Source organism: Phymastichus coffea, unplaced genomic scaffold, assembly GCF_024137745.1.
Source record: "Phymastichus coffea isolate CEN01 unplaced genomic scaffold, Cenicafe_Pcof_1.1 PCOF00026, whole genome shotgun sequence".
Taxonomy (NCBI): Eukaryota; Metazoa; Arthropoda; class Insecta; order Hymenoptera; family Eulophidae; genus Phymastichus; species Phymastichus coffea.
Genome location: NW_026706837.1, coordinates 2,360,570 through 2,380,321, shown reverse-complemented (window position 1 = coordinate 2,380,321; position 19,752 = coordinate 2,360,570). Strand labels below are relative to the sequence as shown.

The 19,752-nt window shown below is 34.5% G+C and overlaps 1 protein-coding gene across 1 annotated transcript in view; it reads left to right on the top strand.

Annotated features, from left to right (window-relative positions):
• LOC131675575 (rab GDP dissociation inhibitor beta) overlaps nt 1-19,752 on the top strand; it is a 259,622-nt gene that overhangs the window by 194,240 nt on the left and 45,630 nt on the right. The window contains exon 3 of the mRNA XM_058954602.1: nt 8,518-8,914. Coding sequence (XP_058810585.1) covers nt 8,518-8,914 — 397 coding nt within the window. The remainder of the gene's footprint in view (nt 1-8,517; nt 8,915-19,752) is intronic.

Here is a 19,752-nt window from a genome sequence, read left to right as displayed (position 1 = left end):
AGAGAACGCTGCCAAACCGAGCTGATTGCGTGCTCCTCTCTACCGCACGCTCGGGCCCTATACCAAATGTATGTGTGTTGTGTGTGAGGTGTGTGTGTGTGTAGCTAATATACACAATAAGCATTCTCTAAGGTACATGTGGCATTGGCTTTAGTGGTAGAGTACTAGCCTGCCAACCCAAGAAACGCTTATTCGATTGTCCAATCTATCTTTTCATTTTTTTCAATTATCGTTTTCTATTCATTTCATTTTCAATGTAGCAATTAAATTATCAATAATATTTATAACTTTTTAAAATACATTTAAATAAATTAGATAGAAAGCAATAGGTAGGGTCCTTAGGAACTAGAAGCCCTAGGAACCTTCCTTAATATAAACCCTTCCTCAAAAATTATAAATAATTATTAACATTAATAATAATTAACATGGAAGGATTAGGCCAGAGAACTAAAGGTGTAAGCCAGGGACTCCCGCAGATATTGTTAATAATAATTATTAACCTTAATAATTATTATTAATATGCAAGGGTTAGGCCAAGGGACCGAAGAATTACAGATTCCCGCGCAGAGTGGCCTGAAACATACATTGCTATACTACTTATATGTAAAAATTTCTTATTTTTTTATTGTAAATTTTTTACTATTGTTTTAACTTACTTCATTAGTTAATAACTTTTAACTCCGATTTTTGCGATAAATGTAAATTATGCTTAAATTATCTATATCAACTTTTGTATTTTTTACATGATTTAAATTTTCTTTAATGCTGTCTACCAGGTGTGGCAGTTAATAATTCTTAATTTTTTGTAAAGAAAACACGTCATTCAGGAGAATAATGAAAAAATCGTTTATTCAAAGTATTCTCCATCGTTTGATACACATTTTGTCCACCTATCTGGCAAGTCATGGATATCCTTCCAAAAAAAATGTTCATCCTTTGAGGCGATCCATTCAGCAAGCCATTTTTCGACATCTTCGTAGTTCTTGAAGCTTTGCATAGAGAGCGCGTGGGCCATCGATGAAAACAGATGGTAATCGGACGGGGCCAAGTCCGGTGAGTATGGCGGGTGGACCAGCCAAACGTAGAAATGGTTTCTTTAACCGCTTTCGCTGTGTGTGCGGGGGCATTGTCGAGCTGTAAAATTACTTTCGCGTGCCTTCAAGTCCATTCCGGTCGCTTTTCATCCAATGCATGCTTCAATTTGACTATTTGTTCACGGTAGCGCAAGGTGTTAACTGTTTCACCCGGTTTCAAGAGCTCATGGTACACAACCCCCTTTTGACCCCACCAGATGCACAACAATGTCTTTTTTCCGAAGCGATTTGGTTGACCTGGATCTACCCATGATTTTCTACGTTTGGGGTTCTCGAAGTAGATCCATTTCTCATCTCCAGTCACGATTTGATGCAAAAAACTTTTTCATTCATGTCGAGAAAGCAAAATTTCGCACACTGTTTTTCGCTTTTCCATCTGTCTGTATATAATTTTTCAAATTCACTACTTTAAAATTCAAACGAATTTTTACTCATTAACGCAACAACTACGAGAGTACGAACAATATAAACTAATAGGTGATAGTAATATCACAAAATAATAACTAGAACTTGAGAGAAATGGAAAAATTTATTTTTGAGGGTGGTGTTTGAGGGTGGGTTTCACCACCTTAGAGTGTTTTTGGCAAATAAATAAAACACGTGTTACTTATTTTTCTATGATTTACAACATATCAAAAGAAGATTAAAGTCAGTGAGATAGGGTTGGAAGGAGGGGGGGGGGTTCTTTCATAAGTATAGGAATTGGAAAGTGTATGATGGGATGTTATATTGACTTTGCAACAATGACCTCCTTGACCAAGTGACTTATACAAAACAGTGCTTGTATCTTAGATACGTAAAATAAATATTATGATAGAGGTAGGTAATCAGTGTAATTTCAGGAAGTTGATCAGGTACTGCGATGAGTCCATACTTCGTAGATCTAAAACCTGTACAAAGAAAAATTTGAAGTTAGTCCCGAATTATTCCTACACGTATAAATGTATGAAGGTACTTTCGTCGGAAATTCACCTCCTGACCACTGTTACCTTTCGATAAGGCTGAACCAGGCATGATATAAGATCTATATAAGAACTCCCTCAATTCGTGTATTTCTTGCTGACTATGGAATAATTCTCAAAAAAGCTTTTTGAAGTCGAGAAACAGAGGCAGGCGAAGATAGATGATAAAGCAAAAATCACAAATATTTCACGAGCGCAAACTAGAGTTAAAACGATTCCGTCTGCGTGAACGTTGGCAACGGCACTACCTCCACGCGTAAATATCAAATTTCCCTAACTCGCGATGAGCGAAGGCGGAAAAATTAACGCTCCCGCAAAGCATTTTTTGTCAAGGAGAGTCACTCTAGCTCGGAGATCGCTTTTAAATTGTACAGCTCTCTTTCGGTAATTAGTGTATAAGATATTGTTAAGATTCTTGGTTATTTTTTTTCATCCCCTCTTTTTTGATAAATAAACATCACCGACCATACAAGTGTGACTGACAGCTTCACACATATTCATTTTAAAATTGACGTTTATTCCGCCACTCCGTCGATGAACTGATACTGAGTATGACTGGCTGTGAATGGCACGTTCGAGCAATCGTTGTCGCATATAGGAGGAATCACATGTAATCCACAACATTATCAATATAAAATTGAGGTGCAGTCACTGTGTCTATGCTGCTATGAGCTAAAATCTCTCATCACCTAAGGTTATATTTTCGATTATTATTTTATTTTATTTTTATTATTTTATTTTATTAAGAATAGTTTTGCTAACTTTATTGCTTCTACACTGTTTAAGGTAATATTCCTTAAACAATTCGCTATTCGCGCGGACACGCAAATTATAACCAAAAAGAAGACGTAACAACCATGATCATCAGAAATCAGATCGCGCGCGAGTATATATCAGAGTTGAAATGAAGCGTTCATTAAGGAATGAAATAATGAAGGAAATAGGATTCTATACGACTATATAAGGTAGGTGAGTAAGATCAAACGAGGGCGGATAGGACCTATACACCTTTGTCTCAAAAAGGCTGCATAGAATTTAAATGATCAAAAATCAACGAAACTAATAGAAATTGTACAGCAAGAAGGGTAGAAACTAAAGTAGACCTAGATTGAAAAGAAATGTGGTAATATGAAATATTTAGTGATTAATCAAACGCAGCGCTCCTATGAAACAGTGATGTAGATAAGCAAGCGATCAGCCGTGTTTGGTTATTAAGATTAGAATAAGATTCACGTGGTCGACGGTTTGCTGATTTTCTGTCTGTGTTTTGAAGGATTAAGCTATCTGCTTAATATAATACTGTAACCCTCGTTGAAATGTTGTCAATGATATTGTCTATCATTGACAATCACGTCAGGCTCTGGATGAGGTGGCTGTGCCTAGTGCAGTAAGTGGCTGGATCGCCCATGTTTCTTTGAGGCCGTATTTACTCTCGCATGCTGAGCCTTTATCCTTCGACTCGGGGACGGAGAATTTAGCACCAACTGGAATATCGGTCATCCATCGTAGAAGATTATAATGGTAGCAGTCAATCTAAAAGGGAAGAACAAGGCGATCGAAATAGGAGGTTGAACGCGAGCTGGAGGCGGAGAACATTTTCAACCTGTCGACAAAAGTCGACATGTGGACTTGGTCAAGATCTCTGCTATTTTTACAGGATGCATTGGAAGAAGTCTTTTAACTGCTCTGCTAGCTCTGATGGCTAATTAGCTCGTGGCTGCTGCAACAAACATTTCATACATCCTCGACCTCCAAGCTCATGGTTGACACTTGACTTTAAGCCTTATTTTTAACTACACTGGAAGGAAATCGGTAGGAGGAAACTCAGATAAAAGGTTATCGCATATAAGTTTTAGTAATATCAAAATTGGTATCAGAGGGTGGAGCTTATTGACCATGGCTTGTATGTCGATTAAGTATATTTGGGCAGGTTCATTTGTACCTAGTACTTTCTTTGGACCTCTCGTTTTAGTCTTTGCTGCCATTCTCTTAAAAATAGGAGTATCCTTTTCACTATACTCTTCCTAATATGTACTGCATAGACATTCACGATTCTCCAAATATCTAGGTTTTCCGGTAATAATGAATGAAATAGCAAAGAAAAACGATGCGTCCCAGACTCACTATTTCTTACCGTAACAATATTGTTCTCCTTAATCGCGTGTCGTTCTCTCTCTACCATCGCGCACACACTTCTTCTAGGTGCGCTTCCGAATTTTTCGGTCGGTCTCTTTCTCACGTCCACGCTTCCTATTTTTCACGAACAACTGCTTCAAAAGCAAAATCATAAGAGTTTTTTGCATCGAATCGTAACGGGGGATGAAAAATGGATCCACTACGTCAACTCAAAGTCCAGGAAATCATGGGGTAAGCCCGAACATCCATCAACTTCAACGGCTAAACCAAATATTCATGGCAAGAAGCTTCCTTCTGTATATCTGATGGGATCAGCTCGAAGTGATCTATTATGAGCTACTCCATCCTAATAAAACCCTTACTGGAGAACGTTATCAACAATAATTTATGCAATTGAGTCAAGTAATGAAGATCAAACGCCCCCAATATACCAAAAGATACGACAGTCATCTTTCAGCACGACAACGCTCGGCCCTTCATGTTGCAAAAGTCGTTAAAGACACTTTAGAGGGGCTTCAATGGAATGTCCCACCCCACCCGCCATACTCACCTAATGTTGCCCCTAGTGACTATCACTTGTTCCGGTCAATGACTCACGGCCTAGCCGAACAGCATTTTACTTCTTACGAAGAAGCCAAAAATTGGATAGATTTTTGGATCGCCTCAAAAGGTGAGGAATTTTTTACAACGCGGGATCCATATGCTGTCTGAAAGATGGGGAAAAGTCGTGTCTAATTATATCCAATACGTTGAATAATATATAGTTTACCATTTTTATAAACAGAAAATTTTTAGAAAATTAAAAAATTACTCGAAATGTTTCAACAAAATTCTCACGTACTCCTTGGCATCTTCTAAGATAATTTTATTCTTTACAATTTTCTCATGAAGTTGATGGTTTTCCAACAAAAAAATCTTGAATCTACAAATGACGTCTTTTTTTCTCTTCCGCAATTCCGCCTCGTAGCGAGTTCCAAAGTTTGCAATTTTAGAATATTTTTTACTCAAAATTCTAAGATTATCGAGATTCCTCCAATTTACCTGAAAAACACTTCAGTCATCGGATTGGCAATCTGTTTGTCTTTAACGGCTTCGTGTCCAGGAACAGACACTCAACCAAGAAAATCATCGGCGCACTACTGCAAAATAAATCTTTACGTGCATTTTTCTGTGCATGTGTACATTAGCAGACTATTTACTTTTAAATCAAAATTGAAATGCTAAATAGTATAGAAAATGCCCAAGCGATTATTTATAATGACGATGGATAAGAATTTACGACTGTTTTGCAACTTCAGCATTTTTTTTGAAAAATAATCCACTTGATGAGTACATTATGAATCATAAAATGATCTTAGAATATGCTAAGGAGTACATGAGAATTTTTTGGAAGCATTTCGAGCAATTTTTAATTTTGCAAATATTTGCTATTTATAAAAAGAAAAATTTTCCTCCTAACTCTCCCAAAAAAATCATGTGCATTTCCCGATCGATTCTAAGAACTTTTCATCTCCTGGCACTTTTCCAACAAGTTGATAATTTTCGAGTAAAAAATTCGTGAATAACTTGGGAAAATTTGGCTGTTCAGACGTCATTTTGAAAATACTAGAGCGAAAAATTGAACTTTAAACCACAAATTCTTAAAGTTTAGGTATTTGTTCCATCGGTTGCAAGGGTTCTAGGTTGGTTCCCAATGCTGAAGGTTTCGAAAATTGGATTTGAAAAAGAAGATAGCTGAAAATCCCTATATTTTTTTTGTTTAAACGTGTTGTTTTCATAAATAATGATGGTTAAGATCAATTTTGAGTACACCATCATGAAGGGCTTGCTGTAAGTTTTTGAAATATGTATCTCATAAATTTTTTGAACGCTTACTGAATTAGTTATAACGTTTCAAACACTAGTGTCTCGTGAGTTGCGTTTTCGGCCGAAACGGGTTAAGAAAAAAAAATAGTAAAAGAATTCAGAAGAATTATTTTGTATTTCTTTTTGTGCTATGCAAAGTACTTGTTCTAAAATATTTTTTATTTAATTTCAGAGATTATATGAACGTTTCCTTTAGAAACAACTTTATATTCATTGTTAATATAGAGCTTCACACTTACAGTCGTTTTGTTCTCGGTTGGGTAAAGATTATTGGACGGGAGTGTACGCACTCGCATTAACGAATATCTGTTCATTACACCATATAATTGATAATCTAAGATAAACTGTTTCAACATTTATTTTTTGGAAATTTTAGTATATATATGCTTATCTGTATTATGAAAAGAGTACGGGAATCTCCGAAATAGAGTATTTATTAAAAAATGTTGGAGAAGCGGGTATTTTCGGTTACTTTTTTAAATTGGGGTATGGCAGGAAGAGAAAAGAGAATCTACATTTAAAAACCCTTGTAAATATACCATTAACGTTCAAAGGGATGTTACGATTGCATATTTATAACTATTCAAAAAAACACTAAAAATAAGGAGAAGAAAACTATAAGAACTATAAAAAAGTGAAAATAAATTTTTAATGATTTTATTGTTACAATAAAATTTTTTCATCGAATTTGAAAAACTAGTTTATTAGAACATAAGGCCGTAAAAGTATTAGTCATTTTATAGCATACGACGTGTGTTCAAAATGTAAGGTGACTTGGTATTTTTAAGAAAAAATATTTATTTATTTATCAATATTTATGTTGTCCCCTTCAAAATAATCCCCTTCAGATACAATACACTTATGCCAACGGTTTTTCCAATCCTCAAAGCACTTCTCATAAGCACTTTTCGGTATAGCCTTGAGCTCTTCCAGCGATGCAGTCTTTATCTCTTCAATCGTTGCAAATCTCCGTCCTTTCATAGGTCTCTTTAGTTTTGGGAACAAGAAAAAGTCACATGGGGCCAAATCCGGTGAATATGGTGGCTGAGGCATGATTGTGGTGTTGTTTTTGGCCAAAAAATCTCTCACAAGCAAAGATGAGCGAGCAGGGGCATTATCGTGATGCAAAAGCCATGAATTGTTTTTCCACAATTCTGGGCGTTTTCTTCGTATTGCTTCTCGCAAACGGTGCATAACTTCAAGATAATACTGTTTATTGACCGTACGTCCATATGGTAAGAACTCCTGATGCACCATGCCATGGTAATCGAAGAAAACAGTGAGCAAAACTTTGACATTTGATCGAACTTGGCGTGCTTTCTTCGGTCTTAGCTCATCTGGGCTCTTCCATTGGAACGATTGGACTTTGGTTTCGATATCATAACCATATACCCATGATTCGTCACCAGTTATGACCCTTTTGAGTAAATCTGGGTCGTCGTTGACGTCATTCAACAGTTCTTGAGCGATGCTCATGCGACAGTTCTTTTGGTCAAAATTTAGCAATTTCGGAACAAACTTCGCTGACACACGTCTCATGCCCAAAACGTTAGAAAAAATTTCATGGCACGAGCCAAGCGATATACCAACATTCTCAGCAACTTCTCTGATAGTGATTCGACGATTTTCCAGAACAATTTTCTTCACTGCTTGAACGTTTTCATTAGTTATTGACGTGCTTGGGCGTCCAGAGCGAGGTTCGTCATTGGCATCTTCCCGGCCATCTTGGAAGAGTTTGTACCACTTGTAAATATTTTTTTTACTCAGAACAGTTTCACCGTATGCCACCGTCAACATTTCAAGTGTTTCGGAGCACTTTATTTTATTTTTTACACAAAATTTGATGCAAATCCTTTGATCCATATTTTTCGATAGCAAGAAATCGCCGAGCACGCAAAACACTTATAACCTTTACGCCTCTCACAACCAAACAAAAAATGCTATACACTTGAAACTTGGTACAGATGTTCGGGAAGAGTGTACCAACATAACAAAACAAAAAAATCGATAATCGAAAGTACGTTGCCCGTGAAATTTGAAAAGTCACCTTACTTTTTGAACACACCTCGTATATAAATTGACACCCGAGGGTATCAAACACATGCTATGGGCTTACTAATACCGCGGTCATGAGTCATATATTATTTTTTAGCCAGCAAGTCTGAAATTAGGATATAAACGACCGAGCCAGTTACATCCTAATCGGTGCTAGTTTGATCAGTGACTAAAACGGCCGACTTCCGGTCTGCTGGTTATAATAATATTTCTATCATACTCAAATTATTATAAGTATTTCATATTAGATGTACTAATAAAAAAAAATAATAAAAGATTCTGTGAAATTGAGATTGTTTCGCATATTTGTAATGTACAAATATCTGTACGAATTTTATCATTAGAATATTAGTTGATTCTATATGTATATATATTACATATATATTGTTATTTGCTTCTTTTAGAAATGACGACTATATTTCTCAAAGTGCGATTATTACAATCCGCAGAATTAAGTTATATAGTGAAAGCTTAGCACGGTATGGAAAATCGCCATATTTGTATCCTCTGTATGGATTGGGAGAATTACCTCAAGGTTTTGCTCGTCTCAGTGCTATTTATGGCGGTACATACATGTTGGATAAACCTGTAGATGAAATTATTAAGGAAAATGGAGTAGTTATTGGCGTCCGCTCAGGGACTGAAATAGCATCTTGTAAGCAAGTGTTTTGCGATCCAACATACGTTCCTAATATGGTACACAAAGCTGGTCAAGTTATTCGCTGTATTTGTTTGTTAGATCATCCTATTCCAAACACAGGAGACGCGCTTTCGACACAAATCATTATTCCACAAAAACAGGTATAACTTTGAATAATTTTGTATTTTATAACGATTATAATCAAGCATCAAATAGCCTTTTACATTCTTAAATTTACAATATATTATTCATACTTTTGTATTTATACCTAAAAAATAAATTATTATACGTCGGCCTATATGTCTGCGTTCCGAGATATTCTAACCTAAAAGGCTCAAAAACACGTTTTTTTCCAATATTTGAACCTCTCTCACTTAGTGAAAATTTTTTTTTTTAAACGACAAGGGCATCTTAAAGCACTAGATTTCAACTTCAAAATTCACTAGTCATTTAAGTAAATACCATTTTTTCTTCCACATTTATGGCGGATTGAAGAAATGAAAGTTTCGATTTTTGTGAATGTGACTTTCAGTGTGAAAAATTTTTCTAGAGAACTAAACTCACTAATTGAGAATTTTTATGCATGTCCTTAATCCACAAAATCTGTATCTTGCGACCTAATAACTCTAAGACGCTACATTCTCGCTTACTTAATCCACAAACCCAGTATCTGCGATCCAATAACCCTAAGTCGCTACACCCCACTTACTCAACCCACAAACCCAGTATCTTGCCACTCTAGGATCCTAAAACTTTATATCACACTTCACTAAAATCGAAATTTTCACTTCGTCGATCAGCCATAGACGTGGATGAAAAAATGGTATTTACTTACACTGCTAGTATATGAGCCGTTTATTTTGAAAGTGACCAAACTCCGTTTTTCAATTTGCTGCCGCTTACATGGTTACATGTACAACTTCATGATATTTATCAGTGACGCACTTCAGATTGCTTATATTCAGAGAAAATGATACATTTTTTACACATAAGTTTTCCGAATTAATTGAATAATTGAGCCGTGTAGTATGAAATGGCCTAAACTTTCAATATCTCGATTTGAAGATGAATGGAGTTAGGCTACTTTCAAAATAAGCGGCTCATATTTTGAAGTAGAAATCCAGCGCTTTAAGATGCCCTTATCCGTTTTTCAAAAAAACATTTTTTTTACTAAGTTAAAGAGGTTCAAGTATTGCAAAAAAAAACGTGTTTTTGAGCCTTTTAGGTTACAATATCTCAGAACCCAGACATATAGGCCAAATTCTAAGCTCGGAGTCGTTTTCAACGCACCAAATTCTTCAGGTACACTAGGTCTGGTCTCTGGTTCTGGGATTTGTCGGCCTGTGAAATTAAAATCTTTCTGTTTTGAAAATTTTTATACTAATTTTTATTTCTATAATATATCTTTAATCACAAATATATTTTACCACATCACTGTTAATTCTATATAGTATAGTGTAGAAAGTTTATACAGTAATCTTACTATATAACTTACTCTTGTGATGTTTTACTTACTTAAGCATGCCGATAGTCTTAACAATTATTATTTATAGCTAAATATATTTATAGCTATACTCGTATATACAGGGTGGACCATTTTAAGTGAGCCAGTACTTTTTCTCGGAAACTAGTGGGGATAGCGAAAAATGTTTCAAACAAAAGTTGTCCAACTTGGAGGGGGACATACGATCATGACCTTGCCTGTGTCCTTGGATGTAAGGTTCAAGGTCATTTCAAGGTCAACTTTATTTTCTTAAACGGGACCTTTTATTTTTGACCCTGGATTTGGAAAGAACGGGAAATTCTACGTTCAGATGACCTATTATACGTGGGGTCTGGGGTGACCCTCAAGGTTATTTGAAGGTCATTTTTATTTTTTTACTAGTGTAAGATTTACGAAAAATAGTTTCATACATAAGTTGCTTAACTTGAGGACATACCCTTATGACCTTGCCTGTGACCTTAGAGGTCAGGTTCAAGATTATTTCAAGGTCAACTTTGTTTTCTTAAACGGGACCTTCTATTTTTAACCCTGGATTTGGAAAGAACGGGAAATTCTACGTTCAGATGACCTATTATACGTGGGATCTGGGGTGACCCTCAAGGTTATTTGAAGGTCATTTTTATTTTTTTACGAATGTAAGATTTACGAAAAATAGTTTCATACAAAAGTTGCTCAACTTGAGGACATACCCTTATGACCTTGCCTGTGACCTTGGAGGTCAGGTTCAAGATTATTTCAAGGTCAACTTTGTTTTTTTAAACGGGGCCCCTCATTTTGACCCCGGATTCGGAAATCGTTGATTCGTCCCTTTTATCATATGCTAGCGCAAGGCCGTATGCTTTTCTAGCTTAACCATCCATTTTACCCCATAAAAGTAACATTTACCGTGAAGATAGAATATCTGTCATTGTATGGTTTGGCTTATCGAATCTCTTCATTCTCCCAAAACAAAAATTATTTTTTAATACAGCAGCTTAGTTTATTCGTTTATTTCACTGAATAAAGATTTTGTGTTCATTGAAGAGAATTTTTTTGTAACAAATTTTTATTAAAAATTACATCAAAAGCCTTTTGTTTCGGAGTATGCCGGATTATACTGCGCGTGAACGTGTTGACATGATTATTATTCTTGGTCTAGCCGGAGGGAATTATCGTAGAGCTGCAAGACTTTATCAAGAACGTTTCCCGTACCGAAGACACCCTAATCGTAACACCATTCGAAGGGTTCATGTGAAAGCTCAACAAGGACATTTATTTCGTACGCGAAGACATCATACTTACGATGAGAATGATGTTCGCGTGCTTGTGATATTGGCAATTATTCATGACAATCCTCATATTAGTACATTATAAATTCAAAGAGAAACTGGCATATTAAAACAAACTGTCTTGAGAATTTTGAGAAGCCAAAAATTCCGACCATATCACATCACTCTCACTCAAGCCATCACACGAGATGACATGGAAAGACGACTGGAGTTTTGTCGTTGGGCAAGAGAAATGATTCAAAACGACAGAACTTTGTTCCGTAATGTCATGTTCTCTGACGAAGCTACATTCAAAAATAATGGGGAGCTCAACAGGCACAACTGTCATTATTGGTCAGCTGAAAATCCTCATTGGCATCGACACATAGATCATCAACATCGTTGGAGCGTCAACGTGTGGTGTGGCATTATCAATGGACATATGATTGGACCTTACTTTTTTGAGGGAAATGTCAATGGGGAAAACTTTTCTCGATTTTTACAAAATGAAGTAGATGCACTACTGGAAGAAGTTGACCTCCAAACAAGACTGAGAATGTGGATGCAGTTAGATGGAGCTCCTGCGCATTTCCACAGAAATGTTAGAGCTTACCTGGACAACAGATTCAATGGTAGATGGATCGGTCGCGGTGGACCAGTTGCATGGCCACCACGATCTCCCGACTTGACATCTCCTGACTTTTACTTATGGGGATACTTGAAGAATGTCGTTTATCAAGAACAACCAACTACCCGAGAAGACATGATGGATAGGATCAGGATCGCATGTCAGAACATACCGCAGGATGTACTACTAAGGACAGTAGATAATTTTCATCGGAGAATTGAATTATGCATTCAAGGAGAAGGAAATGTCTTTGAACACTTACAGTAAAATATTTCACATGTAATTAACAATTGATTAATTTGGTAAATAAATAGTAAATCTAAAATACTTTAATCACTTATCTTCTTCATCACATTACGACCATGAATAAACAGGGCAACATAGACCGCACACGTGACGGCTAAACAAGACGTTGAGTAGAATTTCCGGTCTTTCCGAATCCGGGGTCAAAGTGAGGGGCCCCGTTTAAAAAAACAAAGTTGACCTTGAAATAATCTTGAACCTGACCTCCAAGGTCACAGGCAAGGTCATAAGGGTATGTCCCCCTCCAAGTTGGACAACTTTTGTTTGAAACATTTTTCGCTATCCCCACTAGTTTCCGAGAAAACGTACTGGCTCACTAAAAATGGTCCACACTGTATAACATTTTATCACTTCATTGTACAAAGAGTTCCATTTTAATTTGGACAACAATATAAATTAAAACTTTGCAAGGTATTTGAAAAATATTTTAGATGAAAGTCGTATGATTCAGAAGTCATCAACTAGACTGAGAGCTGGTTACATGGGGTACGACATACCTTAATGCATGATACATTTTACGTGGAAAACGATCGATTGATGAGAGCAAAGTGAAAGGCCGAGCGTCAGAAGGCGCACTGGAAAATGAGTGTGTGAGCGGACGATCAAATGTGACAAATTTAAAACTATAAAAACAGTTTAAGTGCAAGGCTGAAAATTTGCATAAATGTCGAGGATAATGAGAAAAAGTAGTAATAAAATTGTCAGAAGCGTAAGTGAAATATAAAGGGTCGTCAAAAGCTGCCAAAATCGTAGAAACTATCGGGAAATTTAGATTTTAAAGAAAACTTCTGACAATTTAAATTTACACTATTTATTCATGGAGTAAGTGATGTGTAAAGTGGCAGAAATTAAAGTAGAAGAGATGACAAAATCGAAAGCGAAGGGATAGTACGCATTTTTGGCGCGCGGCGCAGTAGCCACCGCTTTTCTGTTTATTTTCATACCGTACATATTTCAGTGCATTTCCTACAAGTCACCTGATTAATAAAAGGCTACACAAGAATTTATTAACAAAAAGTCACAAGTTAATTAAGAAAAATATATAAATATAATTAATAATCAACTGTTACATTTAAAATATTTAGCATGATGTTTACTTTATTACCAAAAAGTCAGAAGTTAATTCAAAAGATTTATATAAAGAAAAAAATTTGTACAGAAATGAAAAATATCTGTAGCAAATTTTGATGGAGTCATTCTGTTTCATATTCTGCATCTTGTACGTTTTCTTCGAATTGAAGATCTTCATCCGTATCATAATCAGACTCCTCGTCATCTACTGAAAAAGTAAATTTTAAAATAAACTTAACTCCCTCTGTGTGTGTGTGTGTGTGTGTGTGTGTGTGTGTGTGTGTGTGTGTGTGTGTGTGTGTGTGTGTGTGTGTGTGTATGTGTGTGTGTATTTGACTTTGCCGTCAGCCAAAGTCAATCCTGATGTTTCAAGCTTAAATTCAATGTAATCAGACGATGTTGCCTTATTCCATAAGTGTGTAATATAGTACATCCTTTTCATTTGTTGCATAAGCTCAGTGTAGCAAGGTGGCAAGCGGAAAGTGTCGAAGCTTTTCAATTTATTTTTTACAAAGGCTTCATCAGATTTGTAATTTTATAGTTGCGAAGGAACATCCGATATTTAACATTATTGATTTTGTGTGGTGCCATAGCCGTACATGCTGTAAATGAATGCTTCTCTTTTTGCAAAAATATTATTTGTATCAACTTCCGTATTTCCTAAATTAGCAAACGCATGCTGAAACTCCTTTTTTTTACGAATATTTTGAATGGGCGCTGTTTATCTTTCTTAAAAAATGCGTGATCATAGTCGCACCCGGTGAATGCATGGAATCCTGGCAATGCTTTGCACAGTTCAAAACCTAAAAATTCATGAAGCGTATTGACGACTATAATATGCCGTTTTTTTGAAAAGTCACATTCAATGGAAATTTTTGTTGCTATCTTATGCCAATTACCCAACATTATTACAACATCTGTATCAGAGCACTTTAATACAACAGTTGAATCTCGATTTATTTTAGACGCATGGTAAACAATTTTAGTGTCGGTCTCTTTGTGTGAAGAAAAGATAATTCTGTACAATCGCTTCAACAGCATTACCATTAACGGCGCTGTATGAATGACAGTGAATGTAATTTAATAAAATTGTCTTATTTCCAATAAAAGAGGCTACATCGTTACTTTCCCAATGTGAAATTGAAAGAAGGAGAAGAGATTTTTTAAATCTGTCATTCCTCAGTTTCTTAGCAAAATCCTGTGTCCTGGTTTAATCTGGACCAGAGATAATGTACTCATGGTTGTTGTCAGAATCTCCTCTTAACAAACGTTCGCAATCTTTTATAGACGGCGAGCAGTATCGATCGAATATTGTGAATGTTTGCTGCGTTGTAGCTTGAAGTGATTTGCAAAATTATTTTCGATATACTATCTAACGATTTTGGCACATTCAACTTAAATGAATTCAAAAAACCGTCAAAAATTACAACATCAATTACCATGCTGTGGTAGATCACTATCATTTTGTAAAACGTTTATCATAGCTGATTTGTAGGTTTTACAAATGACGCCATCTAAATGATATAATAACATTGGTATCGGAGTCATTGGGAACGAAAATAATTTTTCAATGTCCCTCACCTCTTTTATTGAAATTCCTAACATTCAGCCGAATAAATCGCGTTGCGTGCGAACTTCTTGTACTTTATGATTGATATCGATTTTCTGCTTTTTATTGCAAGAGGTAAAATTAATTATTTTATTTTGCTATATCGTGCTTTCAAATCTATGATCATCTTGTGCGCCGTCAGAAATAAATGTGTCGTGAAGTTCTTGTCCTTTTTTTCGACATTCAGAAGAAAACCAGTCACGGCATCAGGTTCACTACGACCAGTATTTCTGTTGTACAATAAATCGTTGCTCATTTCTACGCTATCGAAGGGATTCACATTTTGATTTATAACTTTCGTAAAATTAAGTAAATGAGTAAATTCTTTAAATATTTGATTTTTTTCTAAACTTGACATGGCATTCTGAATTTTTTTTAATCCGCTAAGATCAAATACATAAGAAATTATTCTCGATCTTAAGCCGTAACTTTTTGCCCATCGTTGTCGAACACTTATTGAATTTGCAGAATGTGTTATTCCCGTTAATCGTCTCGCTGCATCGGCATTATTTGTTCTAGCGTTAAATCTAGCGTTAATATTGACACTTGCGAATATTGGAACTTAAACATTAAGAATAAATTGATTAACTTAGGAATTATAAATTTGTATAAATCAAAGTCTCCTAAGCGAATACTTTTTATAAACATTACATAGTAATCAACGAATTGTATATACATTGCATAATACTGCGGTGTTTTCCCATACATTCCATTCAGTGTATTTTCTTTGAATTCTAAATATTTTTGAATGATTGCTAGTAGCTCTGGATTGGTCAATTCATCTGTACTTAAATTTTCAGACTGAATTTTTGTCAAATAATCAACAACATTTTTGGAAATAATTATTCCAAAGGTTTCGCAGAATTTCTCTATAAGTAAAAGTTGTAATGCTGATGGAAACTGATGGGTGTAATCGTTTGCATCGATTAAAATGCTTGCCGCTTATAAAACCGTTTACCGAACCACTAGCTAACAAATTGCTTTCGACTATCGTATGAGTTAATCCGCATTCATCAATAAATATTTCTAAACTTTAAAATAGGCCATCATTTTATAAAAACCACCTAAATGTATGAAAAGGTCATTAAAATTTGGTTTTTCCACAGATTGAATCTGATAAGAGATTTTTGCGATTGCTATATCAAACGTAACTTGCATGTAATTTTGCAGATGTTCTCTGGCAATTTATTGACTATGTCTCATCGTTGCGAATACGATACAGGATTTGTGGCCGAGGCATTGATCGGTATTAAATACGAGATTTTTTGCTTTGTACTGTCATCTTGAATAATTTTATGATTAAATTCGATCCATCGAAGTATTCGAAATGTTACAGTAATGAGATAATACCCATGCAATATCTAGTGCTTTATACAAACGTATTTACCCGGTGATAAGACACGTAAATCTCTATCCGATGATAATAATGTTTCACAAAGTACAGGCTTTTTAATGTATTGCTGTAATTCCGGCACAACAGGATCCAAGCTTCTTCTTCTTCTTTCAGCAGCTGAATGATCTCTTTCCTGGTTGATTGGACTTTCTCGTCTTTCGTCCAATGTAGAGCTATCAGTATTGAAAATATTTTGGTATAAAATACCAACCGTATCATGTAAAGTATTTTTACCACTTGTCGTTTCAACAAGCCGATCAAAATTATCAAACGCAACGCCTGTACAATAATTAAGAGCGAGTATAGTATCCTCTGAGGAAACATTTGCCGCATTGCATCCAGATAATGTAGCTTCTGTCTCAAGCTCTTCGACAATATTGCAACTACAACAATGTCCAAACCTATTCAAGAGATCAATAACTTTTTGGCTATATGTTATATTTTTAAGCGTAATTTTAAGAACGATGTTTTAAACTTTTCATTCTGCCGTGATGAATCGCACAAACATTTTGTAGTAGCAATTTATTCTCAATTAAGAGAATTTTTTTTTCTCAATAACAATGCAGCGCGTGACAATTATTCAAAATCTTGAATGTCATTAAATGCTGCGTCATCAATGATGTAGCCGGCTATTGGAGTGATAGTTTTTTTTTATGAAGTAAGATTAATTGAATTTGGCCGTTAAAAGTATTTTTTAATTTTTCTAACAAGAGTTGAAAAGTATATTTTACATAATAAGAACCAAATTCTTGAAAAAAAAGTTTTCAAGCATTTCATTATAAAAATCTGTTAAAAATTGTGATAAATGACATTTTTTCTTACCAATAATCTGTCTCAACAAACTCTCGCAAATATTCGTGTATGCTAATTCATGAAAATTTTATTTTTTATGCTAACTTGTATTACTTGCTGGTTTCTTACAAGGGAACCCCCCAACCCGACCTCACCGATTTGAATGATTTTGGGATATGTTGTAGTACTTGAAAAAAAATTAGATACGTGTTTTTTTTATCGCCCCATAAGAGCTTTTAAGGGGTGAAATCCATCCTGAAAATCAACCCCTAAAATCAGTTTTTTAAATATTTCTCAGCATCAAATGAATATTTTTCAGTAAACTCAACGTTAAAACATTTCTTTTAAAAAGGCGCTTTTAAGGACATAACATTTATACCGAAGGGTTGCAACCCCCTTTTAAATAGGGGTAAATACACTATTTTTTGTACTGTTTTACGACATGTAATATAGTAAATCAGCTCGAGTGATTTAAAAATTGCACTGATAATGAAAAAATACCAAAATTAAATTGACGTGTTTCCGGATTTAAAAAAAAAATATGTTTAAAAGGTGTTTCACCCCCTAGAAACCACCCCCGTCAAACTATCAGATTAAGTCAAATATCGATTAATCCACCTAAACTAGGGATAAACAAGTTTAGTCGTTTGTTATTTCTTGAAATAATTTAATCCTATGCATGAGCGAGCTACCTCAACTAACCAACCTGTCTCTAACCCACCAAACCTCCATAAACCACCCTCACCGAACCACGTGCAGGCTAACCCACCTAATCCTGTGAAAAGCAACTTTAGTCATTTGTTATTTCTTGAAATAATTGAATTTTACACCATAAGCGAGTTATCCCAGCTGAATCACATATCTCTTATCCACCTACCCCTAACCTATCTAACCCCCACCCTTATAAACTACCCTTACCGCACCACATGCGGGCTAACCTTATAAAAATAGCGAAAAATAAATGTATTTCTAATTATTACAAATTTTATGTAATAATTATTATTTTATTTTCATTATAAATACAAAAAAGATAAAAATAATTAATAATGGCTTATAAATATAAGATTTGAGACTAAAATAAATTATAAACAATTATTAACTATTTTGTTTTTTCGAAATTAATAATAACAGTTATAGTATCAGTTTTTTTAAAAATATTATTTGCATTGTATTACATATAGCTGTGTATAAAAGAGTAATAATAATAGTTATTATTTTTTAAACGTAAAGTTAATTCGTAATAAAGAAAAATAACACGAACAACAGTTAAAAATTATTAATTTTAAAAGTGGAAGTTTAATATAGCTATTATTTCTTTTTTAATCATTTACAATTTGTCAATGAGAAAAGAAATTATAACAAATAATTGATTATATTAATAGTTATAAATAGTTATTATAGTCTCATATCCTATACTTCTAAACTGTTTACTTTTTTCAATTTTCACTTGTGGTTTAACTTACTTTTTGTTGGTACATTACTTTGCTGTACACTTTATCTCATTTACAATTTTGTCTTATCAATGGCTCGAAAAAAATAAGTTATATCAAATCTACACCCCTTACGATAAGACATCCGATACATATTTAATTATTCATAGTACTTGAAAAAAAGTCAAGTGTTAAAAAGTTAAAGTTTTTTTATATTGCTGGATTTATAAATAAACTTATTTCTATATTTACATACAAATTTCCCGAACACGAAAATATAGTACATATCAAGAAGAAAAGTTTTTGTCTACTACGTAAGTATTTATGTCACTTATCATATATAATTTTATTCAAATATTTTGATTTGTAAACATGTGAAATATAACTGTTAAAAACGTATGATCGAATTCTATCTACAGACTAGGTTTTCTTTTGTCTTTTGTAAAATTATTCAACTGCAAAAAGAGTATTTATATCTTGATTATGTTTTAGATTAAAACATGAAGATCAATCCTTTGAACGTAGTCAATTTATTATTAGCATATTTTCAAAGTTTACAAATACCAGATAGCGAGATTAATTTCAAAGAAATTGAATTGTCAGAAAAGTTGAAAGAAATATTAATAGATGTCATGTATGAGTTTAATGATATTGATATGATTGTTGAAGAGACGTTAGATTTTCATGAAGATTATAAAGATACTGATGCTAAAATAATCGAAGATGAAGTTCAACATCACTTTCCTGATCCTGATTTTGCACCAACAAATCAGTGTACAAATGATGATGAAGAAATCACATTTGATTATAACAAAGAGCCATAGAATTTTGGAGGAATGGAAAAAACAAAAACTTCAAACTGGATACTGCGCATACAACATAGATTCAAAAAAGTTTCATCTATAAGTCAACTTAAACATTGGGCGAAAACAATTAATAAAAATGGAACTTACCGAGAAAAAATGGCGCAAATTTGCCAATACACGTTTGATAATTTAAAAGCCGCTATTGCATCTGCTACG